The 24,115-nt window shown below is 37.4% G+C and overlaps 1 protein-coding gene across 1 annotated transcript in view; it reads left to right on the top strand.

Annotated features, from left to right (window-relative positions):
• Nucleotides 1-24,115, top strand: part of LOC128625250 (metabotropic glutamate receptor 7) — a 147,329-nt gene that overhangs the window by 100,074 nt on the left and 23,140 nt on the right. Inside the window, exon 7 of the mRNA XM_053653444.1 lies at nt 7,215-8,150. Coding sequence (XP_053509419.1) covers nt 7,215-8,150 — 936 coding nt within the window. The remainder of the gene's footprint in view (nt 1-7,214; nt 8,151-24,115) is intronic.

Here is a 24,115-nt window from a genome sequence, read left to right as displayed (position 1 = left end):
TAGCCCAAGAGCCAAGGACCACTCAGAAAGAGCTCCAGAAACACTTGGAGGCAGCAGGTGCCATCGTCACAGAGAAAACAATAGGCAGTGCACTCCACTGCTCACACTCACCCCACAAGACTCCATTACTAAAGAAAAGGCATGTCGAAGCTCATTTAAAATTTGATACAACTCATTTGGACAAGCCTATGAAATACTGGGAGAGTGTAGTCTGGTCAGACAAGAGAAAAATTGAACTTTTGGGCCGTCATACTACACACCATATTTGGAGAAGAAAAGGCACTGCACATCACCCTAAAAACACTACACCCACAGTGAAGTTTGGAGGTGGAAGCATCATGGTGTGGGGCTGTTTTTCATCGCATGGTACTGGCAGACTTCATATAATTGAAGGAAAGATGAATGGAGCCCTTTACCGGGAGATTCTTGAGAAGAATATGCTGCCATCCACCAGGATGATGAAGATGAGACGTGGGTGGACTTCCAGCAGGACAGCGATCCAAAGCATACAGCAAAGGAAACTCTCAGTTGGTTTCAGAGAAAAAAATCAAGGTGTTAGAATGGCCCAGTCAATCACCTGACTTGAATCCAATTGAACAAGACATAAAGACAATATGTTTATGTCACGTATTGAGGTTGAGACAGATGCAGGTGCAGAATTTCAAACATTGTATAAAGAAACAAACAAAATACAAGAGACACTATGACATAGGGGCAAAACGCTGTGGCAAAGACTAAACACAAACCAAAGACCAAAACACGGCAGCAGAGACAAAGGTATAGAAAGACAAATGTAAGACAAGGAATGCAGTGCAAACAGTGGCTATATACATGAGTGCTCGTTAACAGAAACATGATTCAGGTGCAGGTGGTCATGTGCCATTGATGCGGTGGCTGCTGGGAACTGTAGTCAGAGTTCCTTCTCTGACACGCGACAGTTTAGAAGAATGGGTCAAAATCACACCTGAATACTGCGGCCCATTAATTTCTTCATACAGGAAGCATCTTGAAGCTGTCATTACAAACAAAGGCTTCTCCACTAAATATTAATTAAATTTCAGTTAGCGTGTTGAATACTTTTTTCCAGTGTCATTCCTCTTTATAACACAACTTCATTTATGGACTTTATTGTTTGGATTTCTTTATATGTGTAGATTTCTTGAGTTAATACCGAAGTCTGGTGAAAATTTCATGTGAATACCCTCATTGGAAATATGTTCAATGAAAAAAATGTTGATTTGTTTAATACTTATTTCCCCCACTGTATTTGCCTGCTATGCCTAATACTTAAAAATCTGAATTCACTTGATTGAATTGTATTGGGGGCATGGTGGTTTAGTTGTAAGCATGGTTGCCTCGCACCTCTGGGGTTGGGGGTTCAGATCCCCCGTGTGTGTGGAAAACATGCAAGTTCTCAGCGTGCTTCAGGGGTTTCCTCCGGGTACTCTGGTTTCTTCCCGCAGTCCAAAGACAGGCGTTGTAGCCTGATTAGCATTTCCAAATTGTCTGTAGTGTATGAATGTATGTGATTGTGCCCTGTGATGGGGTGGCACCCCGCCCAGGGTGTCCCCCACCTTGTATCCGAGTTTCCTGCGACTCCCTACCCTGTGTAGGATAAGTGATATGGAAAATGGATGGATGGATTGGTGAATTATATTGATTAGCATGTGTTAAAGAAACATCTGTAAACTGGAAGCTTTGTCTAAGCTCGAATAAGAGGCCAATCCTTTGTCCTTGGGTGTGAGATTAAGTAGCGAATAATTCCACATCTTTGGAGAAAAAATGCTTGAAAGGAGCAAATTTATCATCAAATGTAATCTTATGATTTGTAAAAATGGAAAAATGTCTAAGTGGAATCAGCATAATGCCATTTTATAATAACTATGTAATGAAAAATATTACCTGGGTTTTTTTAACCAATATTACAATATTATGTAAGATTAATGCTGGCAGAAAGAAAGTAAATATGTAGCAGTTAATTGTTTTCTATAAATAGTGGCCCTAGTGAATGGACCTGGAATAATATGGCCTCATTCCAAAAGTATTTAGCCAGCTACAGAGCTATAAATAACAGCAAGCAATTTGCCAAAAAGACTGAGGTGGTTATTAGTGAACCTGTCTGTTACAAGTATTTTATCTCTTCCACCTTTTCCTCCCTATTTTTGCACACTTTGTTTTTCAGGATTTATTCGCACTCTAAATCAAACGAACACCATCTGGCACCTGTGCCACTGTTGTGCTAAGTTGTATGTGTGTCCAATAACTTTTTAAAAACCCATGTGATAGAGGCCAAATATTTGTTAGAAGTTATAAATAAAAAGCAAGAACACTATGTATCTGAGGGCCTGATTATTCTGGGAAAAGGTCCAGTGATAAAAAGCTCTGTACTGTTTCACACTAACTGCTATACAACAGCAGATGAAGTACCAGTGTTCCTTTTAGATGTCAAGCAGGATTAATGAAATACTGGATATTTCCATCCTTCATACTGAGTTCAATTTCAATTCAATTTTCTTTGTATAGCACTTTTATCAATGGACATTGTCACAAAATTTTTAATTTGTAAATGTATCCCTAATAAGCAAGCCAGAGGTGATGGTGGCAAGGAAAAACTTCCTGAGACTATATGAGGAAGAAACCTTGAGAGGAACCAGAAGGGAATCCATCCTCATCTGGGTGACACTGGATAGTGCAATTCCCTTATAACTGTGTTCTATATAGTCAAAAAGTATAATTGTGTAACCAGGAACTTCATTATAGGTTTAACTTAAAGTCTATTTTCATGACGTTATCATCTGTTCACTGATAGAGACTTGAGTGCAAAACTGTTCGTGGCAATTGCAGTCCTAAAGGTATAATGGGAATTGTAGTCTTAAACCAATGTAACAAAACTGTATCAATTGCACTCCAAAGCCATCTTCATGGTTTCTAAGTGTATCTTTAGGCTGACCATGTGGGGCCATCCTCAGCAGCAGCCAGTAGTTTCCAAGTGATGAGAACTCCAACCAGAAGTAGGGCATCAGGATGGATCAGGCAGGTCTGGAGAGCAGCAGTGGTCAGAATCACTGGTATCTCAGGGGTAGCATGTGTAGCTTGACAGAGACAGAGAGAGCGAGAGCGAGAAAGACAGATTATTTGATGTTCATATATGCCATTTGGTTTTATTGTTCACATATAATTTACATGATTTATGGAAGTTACATACATTTTGCATGTAATCATATTTTTTTCTTTATATTATCAGATATTACTCAGATAATCGCAAGTAATATATATATATATATATATATATATATATATATATATATATATATATAAAATGTGAAACATTTGTGACTTTCCATAAGCAGCAGCTGCTTGAAATACACACGATCATGATTGACAAGTGTTTGTGCACATCAAGTGGTAAGCTATATGTGAGAAAAGCAAATATTAAGAAGTGCCATGTGGAATGTGCCTGTAATTTAAAACTTTTGGCACAGTTCTGTACCCATTAGAACTCTACATTACTTGTTGAATGCTCTCTAGGAAATTATACATTTGCTAATCGTCTAGGCGTGGCCCACTTGGTTTAACCTCAGTATTAATTACATTTAAATTCCCACCTCACCTGTGATGCTAGCCAGACAGGAGAGATGATTTATTGGCAAGAGCACCTGATAGTAAATGGTGCCAATAAAAGCATAAAACCTGGGCAGTCCTGATAAGAGATGGAAGCTGTGAGCATAATGATTGAGGATGGAGTGCCATGCCCTCTTTCATCTGCTTCGAACAGAGAGAGCACCACCAGTGGTGCAGAACTGGACCTGATGAAGCATGAACATCAACTGCAGGAACTCATATGGGGAAACAAAAGTCATGCACAGTCTTACACTCATGCCCAATTGACCTATGTCAGCAATACAACCGGAACATGTATTTTAAAATAATATATATATATATATATATATATATATATATATATATATATATATATATATATATATATATATATATATATATCACACTCTCCTTTGAATCCTAAATTATGCATTTTACTCTAAGTGCTTTTCTGAGTAATTTCCTGACTCTGACCTCTAGTCAAAAAAAAAAAATCTTGTGTCAAACAGCATATTTAATGCGAAATATGAACCCAAAGGTTAAATATACAGTAATACCACTCACATTAGAACAGTTTACCAGTGAATGAGGAACAATAAAGAATTTAATATGTAGGAACCTCTAGCATGAATATTGTAGGCTGTGTCTCATTTGTATTCATAAATATAGTGCACCAAAGACTAATCTGCAAAATCGTTGAACTTTTTGGCTGTAGCAGAAGCAATCTGCTACTGGAGCACAAGTAATCCACTCCTGCTCTAGTGGTGTCTGCAATGGAGGAGTTAGTCAGAGTTTCCAGTCTAGTCTCCTGGCCATTTCCCCTGACCCCAAATGCCACTCCGTGTATGTCAGGCCAGGCTAGATTTGTAGCCTCTGTGGAATTTGTGCACTTGACAGCACAAGCTGCTTTAGTTCCATTCAAGAGCTTGTGCCCTAAGTGAAACTGTTGCAGAAAGAATCAAATGGATTTTTGTTTACCTTTCGATTGCTTATTCATTTGTTTGTCAGATCATTCATTCATTCATTCATTCTTAGTCAAAGACTGTTTTTATAAGTCTCTTGGTTACTGATCAGAAGGTCAGCCAAGCTGCTACTGTTGGGCCCTTGAGCAAGGCCTTTAATACTATGTGCTTCAGGGGTGCCATATCATGGCTCTGACCTCAACTTCCTAACCAGATGGGATATGGAAGAAAATAATTTCATTGTGCTGTAATGTATATGTGACAATTAATTGCTTCTTCTCTTTGTGAGGTGAGACTGGAAGTCTTAAAAGGCATAATATGTTGTCATACACGTGCAATTTACTGCTAATGGTCATCATTTTGTCATTTTTTGAGACCAGACTACATTTTGAACAATGGCAGCCATTCACAAAGTATCAGAATAGTTTCATTAAAATCCCTGCTGCTGTGACATTCATCTAAAAACCAACAATAGGAGGATGCATTATGCGAAACTCACTGGACTGCTACAAATATTTTGGTTTAGCATGCATGCATTTAAAATATTGACTTTATCACATTGATTACTATCACAATACCAACCTACTTACCTGACCCCTCATACAGTAAGCTGCACAGTTACCATCCATGCTAAAATATCCTTATTACCTCACACTCAGTTTAAAGAATGGGTATTCCATGTTGTCTTCATTTACAGAGCCAAGAAATTTTCCAAACTCCTTTTCTTCATGTTTTGTTTAAATTGTCTTTTTCTAAGCATAACATTGGTAATATTATATCGAGGGCTTGTTTCTGTTCATGCAGCCAAATCTTCCACGCAAGCCCAGATTCATGACGGAAGCAGAACATAGTAAATTTCTTTAATTGCAGGTCTATTGTTTGAGGATCTTCATTGTATAATCTGACATTATAGGTATGACACTATCAGGAATTCTTCAGTCTGTTTTAGAATTTAGCCAAGATTTTTAGTTTATTGTATTGGTATAATCTCATACAGTGTAACAAGTAATCTTAAATAACCTTAAAAGACAGTTAAAATCAATTTAAAAGAGTCTTAAGTGTTTATGAATTCCAAGGCTTCTGGTGTGGATATGGTTTCAAAGGCAATAAGCAAAAATCCTTATAATCATCAGCTTGGATTTTTTTTTTCTGTTCTCATACCATTGATGTGGTGAGTTTATGCATAATTAAAAGCAGTTTTGCATTTGTTTTCAAGTGTGTGCTTATGTGCATAATGGGCATTGCAGGTTGTGTGAATAATGGATTTGATTTCTGTAGAAAAACGGCCAGAAACACAGATACCCAAAAAGCAATAGAAGCACTATAGCGGACCTTTCAGACAAGTAAGATCTGGGTGACTCATAAAAGACGTGTCCAGCCTCTTGCTGTATTTCTGTCTACCTCTGATCCCAGATGTGTGGCTGTGCTAGATTAGAAGAGTGCACCGAGTCTCTTCTTTTGTTCACACACTGGAATGCTTGGCCGTATCCAATCAAGCAGCCGACTGTGTGTGTCAGCCCATGTGATCTGGCTTTTCTTTCCTCCTGCTCCAGGTGTCACTCTTCCATTCACGCTGTTGCCAAGGAAATGCTGAGAAACTTGCCATAACAAACACTGGCTGACAATAGGTTCCTAGGGCTTTAATTATTACTGCTTAGCTTCCAGTACCAATCACCTGTTTATACGACCAGGATGAATTTGCTATTGTGCTTAATCTTGAACCAAATATTGATCAGATTATTTTGGTTGTTTACTCCAAAACCATAATCTGAATGGAGATTTGGTTATTTTTTTCTTCTTTTTTTTTTAAAAAATTCTCTTAAATGCCACATCATCTTTCCATGCACCTCGTTCTCATTTGTTATGTATTTTTTTCTTGAACTTTATCAGTCAATCAGAAGCACTATTTAGTTAATGACTTCTCTACGTTTGATTTCTCTCACCACCTCATTGTTGAAAGTTTTAATTAAAACTGTTAAATTAAAATCAGCACCGTCTCCATGGAGATGGAGCTTGAAAAGATTGCAGAAAATATTTCAAAATCACTTTGCAATCAGATTAGAAAGAAAAATACAGGACAGAGTCTAAAAAAAAATTCCAATTGTGCACCGAAAACAAACAAATCTGAAAAAAAAGTCTTTTAATAACCTTCATAAAACTCATGTGCATCTGCAGTGTTGGTATACATTGGTCAGTCATCATTATTTGCCCTACTGTAATGATTTGTATGTGATCAGACTCATTTTTGCATTCTTCTAATTTCAGAATGGTAAGCATAAATGAGGAAAAAAGGTGTTGCAGCAAGTGAGAAAGAAGTCCCAGCTCCTGCTGTTGCTTCTAAAGCAGGTTTTTTTTTTGTTTTGTTTTTTTTAAAAAAAAACCTCTAACAAAGTTTATGAAATGGCAGATGTTCCAAAATTTACACCCTGACCAGATAAACTCTGAAATCAAATAAAACAGGAGCCCAAATATCCATACACGCTTAGAAAAGGATTCTCCAGGGTTTCATGTGCTGGAATTGTCATAGATCCAGTGTAGAACCACACAACGAGAGAGTTTTCTCAGAAAGCAGGTTCAAATAGGTGGGTTGTATATGCATTATTGAGTTCATATAAACAATATTAAGTGCATATTTTTGCTGATCTCTTCCAGATGGAGGACATGCAGTGGCCCAGTGGTGATGTAGAAATTCCTGGGTCCATCTGCAGCCTGCCGTGTAAAACTGGCCAAAGGAAGAAAACAGTAAAAGGGATGCCTTGCTGCTGGCATTGCGAGCCCTGTGACGGCTACCAGTACCAATATGATGAAACAACGTGCAAGCTGTGCTCCTACAACATGCGGCCCAATGCCAACCGAACTGGGTGCCAGCCTATCCCCATCGTCAAGCTGGAGTGGCACTCTCCCTGGGCAGTCATCCCTGTCTTCTTGGCAATGCTTGGCATCGTGGCCACCATCTTCGTCATGGCTACATTCATCCGCTACAACGACACACCCATCGTGCGGGCTTCAGGACGGGAGCTCAGCTATGTGCTCCTGACAGGGATCTTCCTTTGCTACATCATAACCTTTGTGATGATTGCCAAACCTGATGCAGCTGTCTGCTCCTTCAGACGCATCTTCCTCGGCTTGGGGATGTGCATCAGCTATGCCGCACTGCTAACCAAGACAAATCGAATTTACCGCATCTTTGAAGAGGGGAAGAAGTCGGTGACACCACCTAGACTGATCAGTCCAACATCCCAGTTGGCAATAACATCAAGCTTAATTTCAGTGCAGCTTCTAGGAGTCTTCATATGGTTTGGGGTGGATCCGCCGAACACAATAATTGATTATGATGAACAGAAAACCATCAATCCAGACAAGGCTAGGGGTGTGCTCAAATGTGACATCACAGATTTACAAATAATTTGCTCACTGGGATACAGTATTTTGCTCATGGTCACATGTACGGTTTATGCCATCAAGACACGAGGAGTTCCCGAGAACTTCAATGAGGCCAAGCCCATTGGCTTCACCATGTACACCACCTGTATCGTTTGGCTGGCCTTCATTCCTATTTTCTTTGGAACAGCTCAGTCTGCAGAGAAGGTAAACCATATATATTTTTTTGTTATTTTACTAAACGACTCTTACAGATGTAGGCAAACAAGGATTTCACTTAAAAGTCCCAACTAGGAATCAATGCAGCTGGCAGGACAGGTTTTATTGTAAAAACACAAATAAAACACGGCATAGTGGTCCAGGAGATAGCGTTGCTGTCTTACAGCTAGATCCAGGGCTCAATCCTGACTTCGGATTACTGTCAGTGTGGAGTTTTAAATATTGTCTCTGTGTCCATGTGGATCTTCTCTGGGTTCTCTGGTTTCCTCCTAAAACATGCTGGTAAATGGATTAGCTATGCTATATTGTCATTTAGTGTGAATGACTGGGCAAATATGTGTTTGCATGATGGTCTGGAGTCCTATCCAGGGTTTATTCCTACCTTGTAACCAGTGCTCCCAAGATCTAGATCCACCAGCACCCTGACTAGGACAAAGTGGTTACTAAAGATGATTGAATGAATGACCACCAAACAATATTTAAAAAAAAACAAAACAAAACTATATATGCTTTCAGTATCTAGTTTCAGAACAACATCAGGTTAACAAAGCCACATCCTTTTAAAACATGGTTCCTCAGTTCTAGATGCTGAGATCCTGTTAGCTAGTGTCCAGTAACTGCGATCCTGTTAGCTACTATCCAGCAACCAAGATCATGTTAGCTAGATCCTGAGAGTATCTTAGCTAATGTCCACTAACTGAGATCCTGTTAGCTACTGTCCACAAACTTTCATTTCATTTCATTTCCATTTACGTTAGATGTTCCAAGGTAGTCAAGCTGTAGATAGAAGGTTTGGATAAAGGCTTTGTTCATACATTGGGTAAGATATTTGTGTTGGCTGAAGCTGATGATCCCCTGACAGAATGAAAGGGCTTCTTCTCCCAGGTGATATATGTACACCTTTCACAGAGACAGCCAAGTCGATTTGTTTTATTTATACAGTACTACACCATGGAGGGGGAAAAAAAAAAAAAACATATCTTTATGTCATCCTTATGGAAGTATTTTTGTCTGAATATCCCCCTTGCTGTCATTTTCTCTAAGGCAAGTAGCCTTCCACATGTATCACACGTTCAGCTCCATTTCAAATCCATTTGCAGAATGTTGTTGTAATGGTGCTGTATTGTAATACCTGTTTGCTAGCTATGGGCAATCTAGACTCTGGCGTTTGCACCTCTAAACCATCCATCCATTTTTCATCCCTTTCATAGGAAAGGATAAATTGTTGTTGGGTATGGGAAAGGGTAGCGTTCTCGTAGGCTGGAAGGGCAGAATGGTAATGATGACTCGGTTTAAAGGATCACACACACACACACACACACACACACACACATACACAGCCTTTTCTGTTTCATAATCATGAGGACATTTGCTCTTTTGTTTTGTTTTGTTTTTTATCATGTGGATAGCCAGAATGAAAAGCAATTACTTAAAGTACCAGGCTGAAAAGGAAATGATTTCAGTGCATGTGGCACATTGAATGCAATAGTGATTTAGAATACAATAATGGACTGGACAAACCATGAACTAACATTAAGGATTTTTTATATTTTTGAGTAATATTTAGGACATGTCTTGAAATACTGGTACTATAATTTATATGAGTGATGCTGCATTCCATTGTACTCCATTATACTACTTCCAAACTATATACATTTTAGTGCTTCTACTTACTCATGGAAACATGAATGCCTGCAGTACAGCATATCATATAATAATCACAATAATCACTACAATAATTGTTTCTCTATTATCGTTACTAGGAGGGCTAGTAGGCTAATTGATTGGGGTAAAAGTCATTTGAAAAAATATTACAGCATATTCTCATAACAGAAAACAACAAAACAGTTAATAGTTTATTTAGTTCAAACTAACACAAATGGAAAAAATAGATATATTGACATGTTATGTCCTTTTTGACTTACTATCTCATTACTTCAACGTAATAACTCATTATTTCAAATACTGGATTATGTTGTTATTTTCACTTAATATATTAGTATTTGGACTAAATATCTTGAATTCCTAATTTTACATAATGCGATAAAACTAACTAATAACAAAATATCTTTAAGTAACAAGATAATGCGAAACCAACATATTATTTTGATTTAGTAACTTGAAGTAACAATTTAAAGCCAAAATAGTGGGATTTTATATCAAAATATTGACACAACTTGAAATAGAAAGTTATAATGTCAAAACAATAAGATATTAAGTTAAATAAAGACATGCTATCTTGAAATAATGGGTTATTACATTACATTTATTCATTTAGCAGACAATTTTATCCAAAGCAACTTACAAATGAGGAAATACAAGCAAAGCGATATATCAAGCGGAGAACAATACAAGTAGTGCTACCATGCAAGATTTATAATTGAGTTCTAGAAAAGCAAAGTGTGCAGAGTAGAGGTGTAACAGCCAGAGAAAGTTTATTTATTTATTTATTTTTTAAAGATAATGTGGGATTGGCATTTTAGGGGTTAGTTACGTGCTCACAGAAGAGATGGGTCTTTAGCTGTTTTTTGAAGATAGTGACAGATTCTGCGGTCTGGATTGAGGTCGTAAGTTCATTCCACCACTGAGGAACAGTTAGTGTGAAGGTTCCGGAAAGGGACCTTGAGCCACGCTAAGTAGGCAATTAATTCAGAATAATGAGATACCAAGTTCAAATAATGGCATACTATCAAATTAATGAGATATTAAATAATTGCATACAATCTGGAAATAATTAGATAACTCATCTTAGAACACCATCATGTTATAACAAAGTAAGTCAAAAAATGAGATTGTAAGTTGAAATAATGACATAATATCTTGAAATAGAAGTGATTACATTGGGGTTTAATTAGTCAACCCTGAGTTTAAGAAATTAGAAACAAGTGAATTCTTTCCTGCTTGAAAAATGAGAACAAAAACAGAAGCTCTGCCACCTGCTTTAATATTCTGAATGTGAAACACACGCCAGTATTTCTTTGCAGTCTGTTGTGGTTTTCTTCCAACACATGTTCAGCTCAGACACAGTGGGGCATGAACATCGGTAATGTGGTCAACTGACTGTAGGTGGCAAAACACAACTGTGGGATCAGTGGGATCACGTTTCCTTTTTTTGTCTACGATTATTTAATGTGCACTGCTACAAGGCAATGTTTACTCTAGCTGCATTCTCTAAGGTAGAATTATTGAGATGACGGTAAAGGCTGGATGAGCTTTAATGTAATGAAGGCACAGAGCTGATGCTAAACACAGCTCAGGAGATTTGATAATACTGATAATACTGGTTTTGTAGTTTGTCACTACTCTTTATATTGTATCTCTACTTAGTCATTTTTAAATTTTGTCCAATTGTTAAATTTGCTTTGGTCAAACCTAAAAAAAAGAGGCAGATGTTTAAGAATAGAAGAACAATAAAACATGGTTTAATGAGGTATTGGGCCTTCCAGCACAAGGCACCGAAACAACTTCAAAGCCCCTTAGCAAAGATTCTACAAGTCTCTGGAACTGTATTTGAGCGATGAATGCTGCTTTTCCAAGAGACCTTCTCTCAGTTGGTGTTATGTTGCTGGTGCTGGAGAACAATATCTAACACAGCTCTCTAAAGCTCCTGACTGGGTGGAGATCTTGAGATCTTTGTGCGAAGGCCATAGCATATGTTTCACATCATTTTCATCCTCATCAAATTCCACCATTCCACCATTCAATGAGCCCTTGTGCCCTGTGGATGTGGGCCACTCTCACTAGGATATAAATTTCATTTTAGAATAAAGGTGATCAGTCAGAAGATCTTTAGATTGATTTGCAATGACTGTTCACTCCAAGACGACATGTGGGACCAAAACATAACAGGAAAAAAAATAAAAATAAATGTTTTTCGTTACTAGTAATTAGTTACTAGCATTGTTATCCACAGTATGGCTAACATGGAGTGAAATGAAGGAAGGATGATACAGAGTCCTGGGAGATGATGGCCAAGCTCATTAGATGAATGCAGGCTCATCTGTAGCTGAGAGCAGCAGTGTGTGAAGGCCTGACGTCAGCAAGGCAGCCGAGCCAAGTGGAATTGTTTGAGCCAGGCTTGCGCTGTGTGTCACTCCTTACCTGGCTAGTGTAGACCTGAATACAAATTATTCTAAACTGTTTCACACTGGCTGCAGGGGTTGTAATGAGTGTGTGTGTGTGTGTGTGTGGGGGGGGGGTATATATGTGTGTGTGTGTGTGTGTGTGTGTGTGACAGGGTGAGTCATCACAAAAGCACAAGGGATTTCTCAGTCTCCAAGGCTAGCCGTGTCCCACCAACATGTCCCACCAGTTTCCATCAACAAAATATTGACTTCACCTCAATATATCTGTGCACCACAGGCCCAGCACATGTCAGGGAAGATAAACAAGAAATTTATCCCTAGCCAGTCTCAACATGTAATGGAAAAAGTAATAGCTCCATGTGCAGCCTAGAACACAACTCAGAGGACTGTTATTAAGGACAATTTGAGATGTTTTTAATGGTGGTATCGACCCAGCTATCAAAATCTGTAATTACAGGCCTGGGTGGGTGGAGTTTTTTCCAGCTTTACTTTATGATACCATACTAAGTGGAGCTGCACTCAGGTACTATGATGATGGAACTGGAGATTATAGCATGAAACAACAACAATAATAATAATAAGAAGTAGTAGTATATGGGCACAGTGGCTGAGTGTTTAGTATGTTTGCTTTGCACCTTGGAATATTCTTCCTGTGCTTCTGGGTTTCCTCTGGGTACTCTGGTTTCGTGCTCAAAGGACATTCACTGTAGGCTGATTGTCATTTCCAAATTGTCCATAGTGTAAATGGGTGTGTGAATGTGTGTATGATTGTATCCTGTGATGGCTTGGCTCCCCATCCAGGGTGTCCCCTGCCTTGTGCAACGAGTTCCCTAGGATAGGCTCCAGGCTCCCCGCGACCCTGTGTAGGATAAGCAGAATGGAAAATGGATGGATGGATGGATAACAATAACAACAATGAGCTTGAATGTGGCTACAAACAAAATGCACAGCATGGGATTGGACTGATTAATTCAGAACATTTCTTAGGTCTTTCCTGACCACATTTTAGGAGTACTTCACATGAACACTGGTAATAAAACTTGTGTGCATTTGTTTTTGCTGTTTATTACATATTTGCATTAAGGCACTGTGGATGCAAAGGGTTTGTATGTGGATGCTTGAGGCTGCAAGTCCATCCAATGTTTAAGCACATAACAGAAATTTGCAGCATGTGGATTCTTTCCGGCTTGAATAATTACACCAATACATAAAGCGCTGCCACCTGCCCTGATATTATGAATGTGAAAAGTATGCTAGCGTTTCTTTGCAGTCTGCTGCAGTTTTCTTCCAACACCTGTTCAGTTCAGGAACAGCAGGGCAGCTGACGTGGCAGTATGTGGCAAAAGACGACTGTAGTACAGTGGGAACACGTTTCCCTTTTATCTACAACTATTTAATGTTGCATGACTGCTACTGATATGTAGCAATGTAGCTGCATTCACTAAACTAGATATTGACATGATGGTAAAGGTTGGATGAGCTTTAATGGGATGAAGCTACGGAGCTCAGAGATCCCTGAAGCATGGGTGTTTTTATTAAGATACCCCTTTGTCTAACTTGAGACTATATGTGTAGAAGTCTAGGAAATCCCTTTAAATGTTCAAATGTTGACATCTTATTGACAATATATATTTCTGAAAGTTAAAGACTTTCCTCAAGTAAAGTTGTAGCATTTTAAAGTATGTGTACCTTCAAAGTTGAAAAAGGAAAAAAAAATATGCATTTCCATTTCAATTCCACTGAAAGACACCAACAAACTGATTGTTAAAAACCAAGCACTATTTATTCATTTAACCCTTTACTCCATGTTGTTGCCACATGGAAACTATTAATTTATCTCCACTTATTTGACAGGCAATAATACAAATTACCATTTTCCTAGGCAACTGGACTTTGGCATAACAAAAAATGCCATTTCACATGACCAGGAAGTGCTGTTTGTACTTCCCTTTCTGCAGTCACATGAGATGGTGAAGGTCATCATCAGAGGGCTCTCAAAATTGGAAACTACTTAATGGAAAATGTTGAAACACTGTCTGAGCAGTTAACGTTTAGCTTTTGTCATTTAAGCAGTTTTATATATATTAAGTATTTTGTTAAACGGTAAAATGTAATTATTGTCATATGGCAACAACATCTGATAATGGAACTGTGGTATGTGTGTTCATGAATTGAAATAGGCCTACATAGCAAAAAAAAAAAGACACTAGGCTTCTCTAATCAAAGTAAGAAAAACTGTTGTAATTTCAGATATTTTGCAACTGTACCTTGTTTTCTAAAGTAAGCATTCAAGAGATGTAAACGAATTAAAAAGATCATTGGATCCAAACACCCAAAACATGTTTGGATCTCATTTTGTATGTATTTTGAGTGAGTAAATCCATCCACATACTTTTTACAACTGTAATTCCTTTCTAGAAGATATAATTTTTTACATGCTTACTAAGTGGCAAAAAAAAAAACAACAACAAAAAAAAAACAAAACTGCAATTTATAATCTGGAAATTGCAGTAATTGGAGTTGTAATCTCATATATTTTGTGTTATTTTATACATCACTCATATAGTTTTTGACTATATTATACTTTCCACCATTTAACATTGCTTACCAACTAACAAGTTACCAAATAACCCCCATCCCCATTAATTATTTCTCACATTTTTAAATATAATTATATTACTTATAACTAATTCAAGTAATACAAATCCATAAAACTTTGTTTTTTTATGTAAATGTAATAATTCATGCAGTAGAGGGTTAATTTGCAGTTCATTTGATATGCAACAAAGCAAAATCTAAAAAGCATTTGATAAACAAGAGGCTAGTCATTGCTCTTGACTTTAATAATCATTGCTCACCATTACTATTTTGTGGTGAAATAATTGCTGGTTGGCTCAGTGAGTTTTGTTCTGTTGGTTATATTTCCATTTTTGTTTTCAAATTAACATCCCCCCCACTGCTATCTCTACAATGAAAGTGACTGAACAAAAATGAACAGCTGGTGTTTATTCCATTTACAAGCTGAATCTATTAGGGTTAAGTGCACTATGGTTCAGAGCAAGAAACTTGATCAAAACATGACATTCACTGGGTTTGAAATCTCTGCATTAGGCAGACAGACCGTCTGTACTTCTTATTTACGTCATGTGACCTCTGTAGGCAGTAAGCATAGGTGAGATTATAAAGTAAATAAAAAGAAATATATTTAGAAGATAAGTAGAGTTGTGAAAATATGGATGGTCTGAACTACAAGATATGAAAAAGGTTGAAGTGCAGTGTAATTACATCATTATTTCAATATAATATCTCATGATTTCAACCTTTATTCAACCTTTATTCATTTTCAACTAAACAAGCAACAAGAATTATAAGCTATTATTTAATGTTTGTCTCATTAATTGATTGTGGGGTGTTAAATATTCGTGGCTTAATATCTTGTTATTGTGGCCTATATTAAGTTAAAATAACAATATAAAACTTAATTTTTTTCCAAAAATAAAACAACAAAACAAACCAAAAAGATTTTGATGAAATTCTGCCAAAATTCAGCTACAGTAACATCTTAGACAACCGCACATATATTATACAGAGATGTTAAACATTGTAAGTAAATTGATATACTGTATATGTTTTTGAAAGCTGTTCAGGTGTAGATACAGTAGAAGCATTTACTAGTCATTTTTGGTTAATGAAAAGCGTTCATCAGCACAAATTGTTAAATATATCCATTAGGTAATATAGTACATGTGCCTTCTTGTGATGAGGCAGGGCGGTTTCTCATGATTTACTGTGAGCTCGGAGACATTTCGATATGGAACACCTGCCGCTTGGTAATATCGCAGTGGAGGAATAGAAGCAGCTGGTATTCCTCTCGCTCTGATCCGAGTACAGATATATATTAACCCTTTCTCCTTTTCACCTTCCGTAGCTCTATTCCCGAGGACATCTCATGCCTGGGCCTATTTTTTTTTCCCACATGAGACTAATAGCCTGGCTATATTTGCCCATGCCATTAATCACTAAACCAGTCAGGGATGATATTGTAGGGACCCAGGCTTTAAATGGTAAATTATCTTATCTCTCAGCAGGGAATCCAGCAACAGGGGTATTTATAGATGTTCTTTTTGACAGCTCAGAAGGTTTACATTACCTAATAAGTCAATAAGCCTAGTGTACCTGTCTGGTACATATATTATAGGAGCAAATAGCAACAGAGGTACTGAGCTGTAATATATGTCAGTGGTATTTGTGAGTAGGGTACATTATTGATATTTCTGATGTGGATTATTTGATATGTACCATATGCATACTATACTGGATATGTTTAGCACACAAATAAGCATCACCCTGACGGCATACCATACAACAGCATTCAGCTTCAGTGACATATCATCCATGTATATGTCCATGGGAATTCTATTAACACTAAAGGGATAGACCGTCCAAAAAATATTAACTTTATACATTTTTCTCAATTCTGCCAAGTCAATTAATCAATTAGCAAAGTCATGTTTGGTGTACAATATTTCTTTAATTTTCCTTTTTAGCTACACAGATAATGTTGCTAACATGTAAGAGATAGCATCTACCAGTAAGTAATCTCAAGTAATCTAAAAGAGATTTACATAAAGCTTTATGCAAAAGGTTGGGCACCCCTAGCCAAATTACGTGTTTTTGATATTTGAAGGGAAAAGAAACACAAACGACCTCTGCAGAAAACAAAATATTTGTTGTAAATGTAATTGCAAATGTAATTACTTTTTTTTTTTAAACAGGAAAAAATAAAATAGTAATTGTGGCATGTGCAAAAGTTTGCTCACCCTTCCAGATGTAAAGTCTCAGAATTTAATCAACTCATTAGGCCTTAACTGACACATTAGGACTCATTAGCCAGATCAATTAGCAAGAATTGTCAGGAGTAATATTGCCAGGATGTAATATCTTATCTGTCTCGTCAAACCTTGTGCTAACCATGGGCTTGCCTAAGCAGCTGACTGATCTGAAAAGAAGCTAATTGATGCTTACAAAGCAGAGGAAGCCTATAAAAAGATCGCAAAGCAGTTCCAGTTTGCAATTTCCACTGACCAAAATGTCACTAACAAATGGCAGCTAAGGGGAACTGTGGAAATCAAGTCAAGCTCTGGAAAACCAAGAAAATTTTCAGATAGAACTGCCTGTGTGCTGAAAGGAAATGTAAAGCAAAAGTCCCAAATGACACTCAGGACCTGCAGGAAGATTTAGTTCACACAGGAGTGGTGGTGTACGATTCTACTTTGCAGTGTTGCTTGCAGCAAAATAATCTGCATGGAAGAATCATCAGCTCAGCTTACCTGAGAGCTCATCACAAAAGCAATGGCTGCATCCGAATATTACTACTACCCTACTACACAGTTGGTGAAAAGCAGTGCGCCAAAGGAGAAGTATGTCTGAATTCTCAGTATTCATAAAACAATAGGTGAGAAATGCCTGAATGACCTACTGCTTCCACAGAGAGTCTGTAGCATGGAACCAATGGACACTGCGCTATTCCATGAGGCAAAGGGACTGGCACGAAAGAGCTGTCAGAATAAAAAAAATGATAGAAGACAGTGTGTCGGCTCTTTTTAAGTGTAAGTGCTACAGGTATTAAGGTTGTTCCTTGTTCCATGTGGTTAAACCATACTTGTTTACCAACACCTGAGTAAATTGTAAACTTGTTTAAGTATCAAAGAGGAAAAACCTCTAATTTAGCAGGCTCTTTAAGTTTTGGGGTTATGATGATGTTGTAGGTCACATGACAATGCCAACATGGCAGATATAGTATGCCCTGATTATATTCATACTTCACACATATACTGATCAGTACGTACTGTGTCAATAAACAAGAAGTAGGTGCTGAATCGAATACAGTAGGTATTGTCACAGTACGCGATTTCGGATGCAGTCAACATCTAGATAAGCATAAGCATTTTGGCTAAACAAGTGCTGTGGACTAATGAAGTTAAAAGGAAACTTTCTAGCCAAGATCAGCAAAGGTATATTTGGAGAAAAAAAGGAGCAGCATTTGATGAAAAGCTTGCTGCAGAGGTTCTGTTTAGGTCCTTTCACTTCAAAACTCAACAAAATGTGTAATTCGCCTGGGATGCCCAACTTTTGATTTTCATCTGCCGAAATTCATACAGATGGTTATTGGGGAAAGCCAGGGGATTGTGTCCGTCCCTCTAAAAATGATTTCCCTTTGAAGTGTCCTTATTATTATTTGCGCTCTGAGCTCCACAGGATTCCCCACAAACGGTGAAGCCTTCGCTACAAACACTAAAGGGTTAACTTTGATGCATCAGATTTATATCACTTTGCTCACAGCTGATTGGTCCAAGTTGGGTTTGAGTTTTCTCACAGAGAAAAAACCTACTCCGGAGCAGATTATCTGTGTAATGTACGTTACCATGTTGATGAAACCCACTAAAAACCAATCCACCTTGTTGATACAGATAAAACAGCATTTGCTCAAACTAAACACAAACTTACCTGGGTAGCTACCAAAACGGGCTTCGTGAAACAGGCCTCTGGGATTTGGAATGAAAATTTATGTTTTGCAAAAGTCTGAAAGGAATTGGTGTTTATTTTCATTGTCTGGTTGCTGAACCTACTTGTCCATCTGAGAACTACAAATTAAACCAATAACCTAAACACAAGGTATGCTTGTCCAGGGCTCCCAGGCTAATGAGTTGTCCAACAGACCATGTCTATTCAGGCATGTGTTTGAACTGGTAGCTATAATCTACTTAATTGGTACAGAAAACATGTCTTATCTAATCAAATACATTTTGTCTTAAGGGAAAGTCTGTATCAATTGGCTGAACTATTACTTTAACGGAGGAATACACTAAATATAATGAGTCCCCGTCAAAATTTTTTTAACCAGAGCACTGCTGAATACAAAATTAATTTTCACCATTGTTGACAAGCCTCCTTTCTTGACAGCTTATAATAAATTGTTTTTGCTGCTATGTGATGACTCAGCCCCATCTGCATTTCTAAATCTGAAACAAGTATCGTCCCGCATGATAGTTAAGCAGAGAAGCAATATATGTCACTGGGAACATGATTGCGATCGCTCTGAGACCACTACGATCTCCCTGTGTTAGGTTAAAGTAACTGACAGCTCCTCTGACAGCCTATTCAACTATGCAATTGCGTGCATGCTCATTTTCACGTACGTATTTCCCAAATGCCAGTTTCAAATATTACATCACTGCGTAAGGCGAAGGACGCTTGTCTTGGATATTAATATGACATAATACCTATCTCAGGCTGTCACAAATGGCAGTTTCTTGACATGGCGTGTAACTGACAGATGAGCAAGAGTAATTTGGAATGCTCTGTAACTTCCCTCAATCCAATATAAATACTGTTGATTTAATTTGCTGACAGAAAATGCCTGTTATCACCGGTAGTTGTGAGATTATGCTAAGCAGACAATGGCATACGCCATCTGTAGTTCTAATTATAGCTTTCTGATATTCAGTAAGAACTTTCTGGAACCACTACAACACTGAAATGTGTGACATTTAGTTTAGAAAATCAACTTTAACCTTTATATACCTTGTGTGAGGAAACGCTCATCTACAAATGTTTTAATAAAACTGGTTCAGTAAAATTGGCATTTTCTTCCTCTTTTCCTATTAAAAATAAGATTAGCTTTAAAGCTGACACTGGAGACTCCTTCCATAAACATTACATAAACTATTTTTTATCCATTTATGTGGCTTGTCCACTGTACAAGTCTTTGTGAATGATCTGTTACTATAGAAACGATCATGTACAATGTATAAACCTTCTTTAAAAGAATATTAGGAAAAAAAACAATAATTGACTTCTACATAATTCGTGAAAAAAAAAAACAGTAATTCCTCAGACTTATACTTCTTATAGTTACAGTGCCTCTGGCAAGACTTCCCATGGTTTTGCGAAGCTGGTTCGATTTCTCTGTCTAACCTTTCAATTCAGCTCCTACTACTGCAGGTCAATTTGGTCATTTAAGGTTTGTTAAGCTGATTTGCTTTCTTCTGCAGTTGATTTTTTTCTAATAATAGTACATCATGAAGAGCTTTATTCCTCTGATACCACAGCAAATTGCCAAAAGTTCTTTGTAATGACACATCATTCTTTTTATTTGTTTATATGTATCATTGCAGAATGTCCACAAAACTAGTTAGCTCCTGTTACCCCTTACATTATAGTAACTAGAAACGGTCATTTCTTTCACCAGCGTTGCTTTATATATATATATATATATCTTGAAGATAATAAGGCAAAATATGCAGCCTGAAGACTTTTACATGTCAGAAAACTTCAGACTGTTACAAAGTAGTGACACTGGAGACCCCTCATATATATATAAACTTAACAGTATCAGGCAGGAGAGAATATTTCTTATGCATCTCTCTGTCTATTCCCTAAATTGTCCTTTTACAGGTGCTATAAAGTTATAGCACATATTTTAAGCTTGCAATTTTGTATTCTTTGACTTTAAATTTTGTTTGATAATTGTGAACTCAGCAGCACTGTGGTATAAAACACAATTTAAAAAGTGGCCCTAATAACAAGTAATGATCTACTTCAAGGTTGTATCTGTGGCCTGTTTTCAATAGTGTGAGTTCACGAATGGCAGTCTCAAACCTCTCTGACAGTAAACAATGTTTTACAAGTGTTTTAAAATGAAAGAGAACTGATTTGAAATGAATCTTAGAGAGCTTAAACTCAGTGCTTGTTCACTGCAGAGTTATTTTTCACAAGCCAGGCTGATTTATCGATTTCTCTAGTAAGCCCATCATCCTTACATGAATACTCTTTTTGATTCTTTGCATCTGTATTTATGTGTTATTGAACCAGATAAATACAGAAGTCACTGCTGTTACCAAAAAGCTGGTGACCTTAGAAAACACCACCCAAATTCATCAGCTCCACATTTCTTTTGTTAAAACCGTCGCACTTGAAACGCACTGGCTTTTAGCACTGTTCCTGCTCAACTCGAGCATGTCAAAGCATTCAAAAAAAATTTCCACCTGCATTTTCTCCAATGAAAGAAGCTTATTTGTATTTATGAAGACGTGAGTTCAGACAAAACTGCTTCGTATTTTAGTTTAAAATGACACAGATGTCCAAGAACACAACAAATGATGTGCCTATGCTTGGATTTCTAGGTTGTTCATGCTGTCACTTGAAGCATAAAGGAAATGGAAGAGCGGTGACAATATACTGGACTGCAAAAACAGCTGAGTTTCAGGTTGTTTTGTGTTTCTCTGTTCTTGGGCTTCTTTTCCTATTTATTCCCTTAAAGTGACCTACATTTCATACAGCCCAAGAGCAAATGTGTGTGTGCGTTTGCCCAACTGCACTTGGAGCTGATTTTCCTTAACTGCTGTAAACACTAATAGAACACTGTTTAACCAATTGCATGTATGGAAATATGTCATAGTTTAGCAGTTATGTCACAGATGTTGTAAGGAGAAGCTGTGCACTTTCTCCCTTTCTACCACACCCCAAAGGTGTTCCATTGAATTCAGATCTGGTGACTGGGAAGACCACTGAAGAACATGAAACTCATTGTCATGTTCATAAAACCAGTTTGAGATGAATTTTGCTTTGAGATGGTGTATTATCATGCTGGAAGTAGCCATTAGAAAAACGGTAAATTGTGGCGATGAAGAGATACACATGGTCAGCAACAATACTCAAATAGGCTGTGGCATTCAAGCAATGATTGATTGGAATTAAACAGGCCCAAAGTGTGCTAAGAAAACATTTCCCACACCATTACACCACCTCGACCAGCCTGGACTGTTGACACAAGGCAGGTTGGGGCCATGGATTCATGCTGTTGGCACCAAATTCTGATCCTACCATCTGTGTGCCTCAGCAGAAATTGAGATTCATCAGACCAGACTACGTTTTTTAATCTTCACCTGTCCAGTTATGGTGAGCCTGTGCCCACTGCAGCCTCAGCTTTCTGTTCTTGGCTGACAGAAGTGGAACCCGACATGGTCTTCTGCTGTTGTAGCCCATACACCTCAAGGTTCGATGTGTTGTGCATTCTGAGATATTTTTTTTATACTCATCACTATTTTACAGAGTGGTTATCTGAGTTACTGTAGCCTTTCTGTCAGCTCGAACCAGTCTGGCCATTCTCAGTTGAAATCTCTCAACAATAATGGAGACTCCTTCTAAAAAACACTAAATAAACATCTCCTTAAAGAAAACCTCACCATTCAGTAATTGCACATGTTTTGTTTTGTTTAAGTTGTTACTATTGAAATGATAATGCATTAGAATGACATTGTCAAATGTGGAAAACATTGTGCAAATTAGCACATTTTGTGGTAGTAAAAGTAACACTGAAGCTAAGATGAGCTACTTTACCTGTACCTATGCTACTACTGCTATTTGGATTCACATCTCCATTGTTGACATAATCTCCAGGCAACATATGGCCAACTTTATCACTGGTGCACTAATGGTCTTCAATTGCATTACACCTGATATTAAAAAGCTCTTAAAAGACTTAAATTAAATTTCGTTCAACCCTGTGATCTGAAATAAGATGCAGTGGTAATGGATCAGTTGTAAATTGAATTGATTGAGTCTTGGGTGGTAGTAATTATCATGAAGTAGTTCACCTTTATTAGTGAAATAGGCAGCGTGTTGGAGTCAAATCCAAGGTTAGAATTTTATTAAATAATTTTAATATCATATTTAATAGCCAGACATCACATGGGGAGTATGCATACTACCCTGGATTCTGCTATGTTAATATATGTCTAGTGTATTATATGTTGAATATGTCCTTAAAATGTATAGGAAATTCCATATCCAGGTTTTATCTAACTATTTGCCTTTATCTCATGATGAAACATTTCTGTCTTGATGGGAGTGGTCTCTTCCATGGTGACCCAACCCCCATCCACAGGCCACAATGTTTTAGTGAATTGTTTGATGGGGATGAAATTAATGTCACCATTTCACTGATGCTGCTCTAGTTGCTTGTGGTGGCCCAACACCTAATAAGACTGACCTTTTCCTTTAATTTGTCACCCATCTTTAGCTCTATTTTTCTGCTCACCTTAAAAACTAGTAGTTATATGTTGTATAAATAAGTACTTCTTTTGTATTTAACTCCATAAGTTATCTGTAGTGTTTGGGAAGGTACTTTGGAATTTGAATGGTAGTTGAGCATGTAGTGTTGCTATTTGTAGCAAGCTACTCTCCAACACTGTGGTGATAGTGTGGTGCTAGTCAACATTTGATGCTAAAAGGGATTTCAAAAGGAACACAAAATGCCTAACTTATTTGTTAAACACCCTATGGTATGTTTGGTAAGTTTTCAAATGAAGCTTCACATGATTTTATTAACATTCATAAGTCCTATGTTTATTAACATTTGTCCTGCAAGTGATACTTGCCAATCACCACAATTATAATTTTAGTGGCATATTTATGAGTAAATGCCATTGAAGCCATAGGGCAACTCTTTGGTTTATGGTGGATATAAATTATATGATAATAAAAAACGAATATAATGAAGCTAAAATGATCTCTTCCACTTCTTACACAGGAGATGGAAAAGTGTTAGCTTCCACGGTTATCATTTCAGCACCGCTAAGGTCGCCTAATGGACTCCACTGCTGTGTTGTTTGAAGCTCAAATAGATGTTTTTGCTTCTGTTCCGTCAGCTCATCTCCTTTTCCCAAATATGCTTTCAAAACAGTGTGAGTGCTTGATGTTAGATTTTTTTTTTTTACCCCCCTCTTTTCGAACGATTTGGATATAATCGCACAATCATACCTTAGGCAGGTGCAGGCAGTATCCATAAATCTCATTATGTTTCTT

Source organism: Ictalurus furcatus, chromosome 21, assembly GCF_023375685.1.
Source record: "Ictalurus furcatus strain D&B chromosome 21, Billie_1.0, whole genome shotgun sequence".
Lineage (NCBI taxonomy): Eukaryota > Metazoa > Chordata > Actinopteri > Siluriformes > Ictaluridae > Ictalurus > Ictalurus furcatus.
The sequence above is the reverse complement of the archived record's forward strand: the minus strand, read 5'-3'. Positions and strand labels throughout refer to the sequence as shown.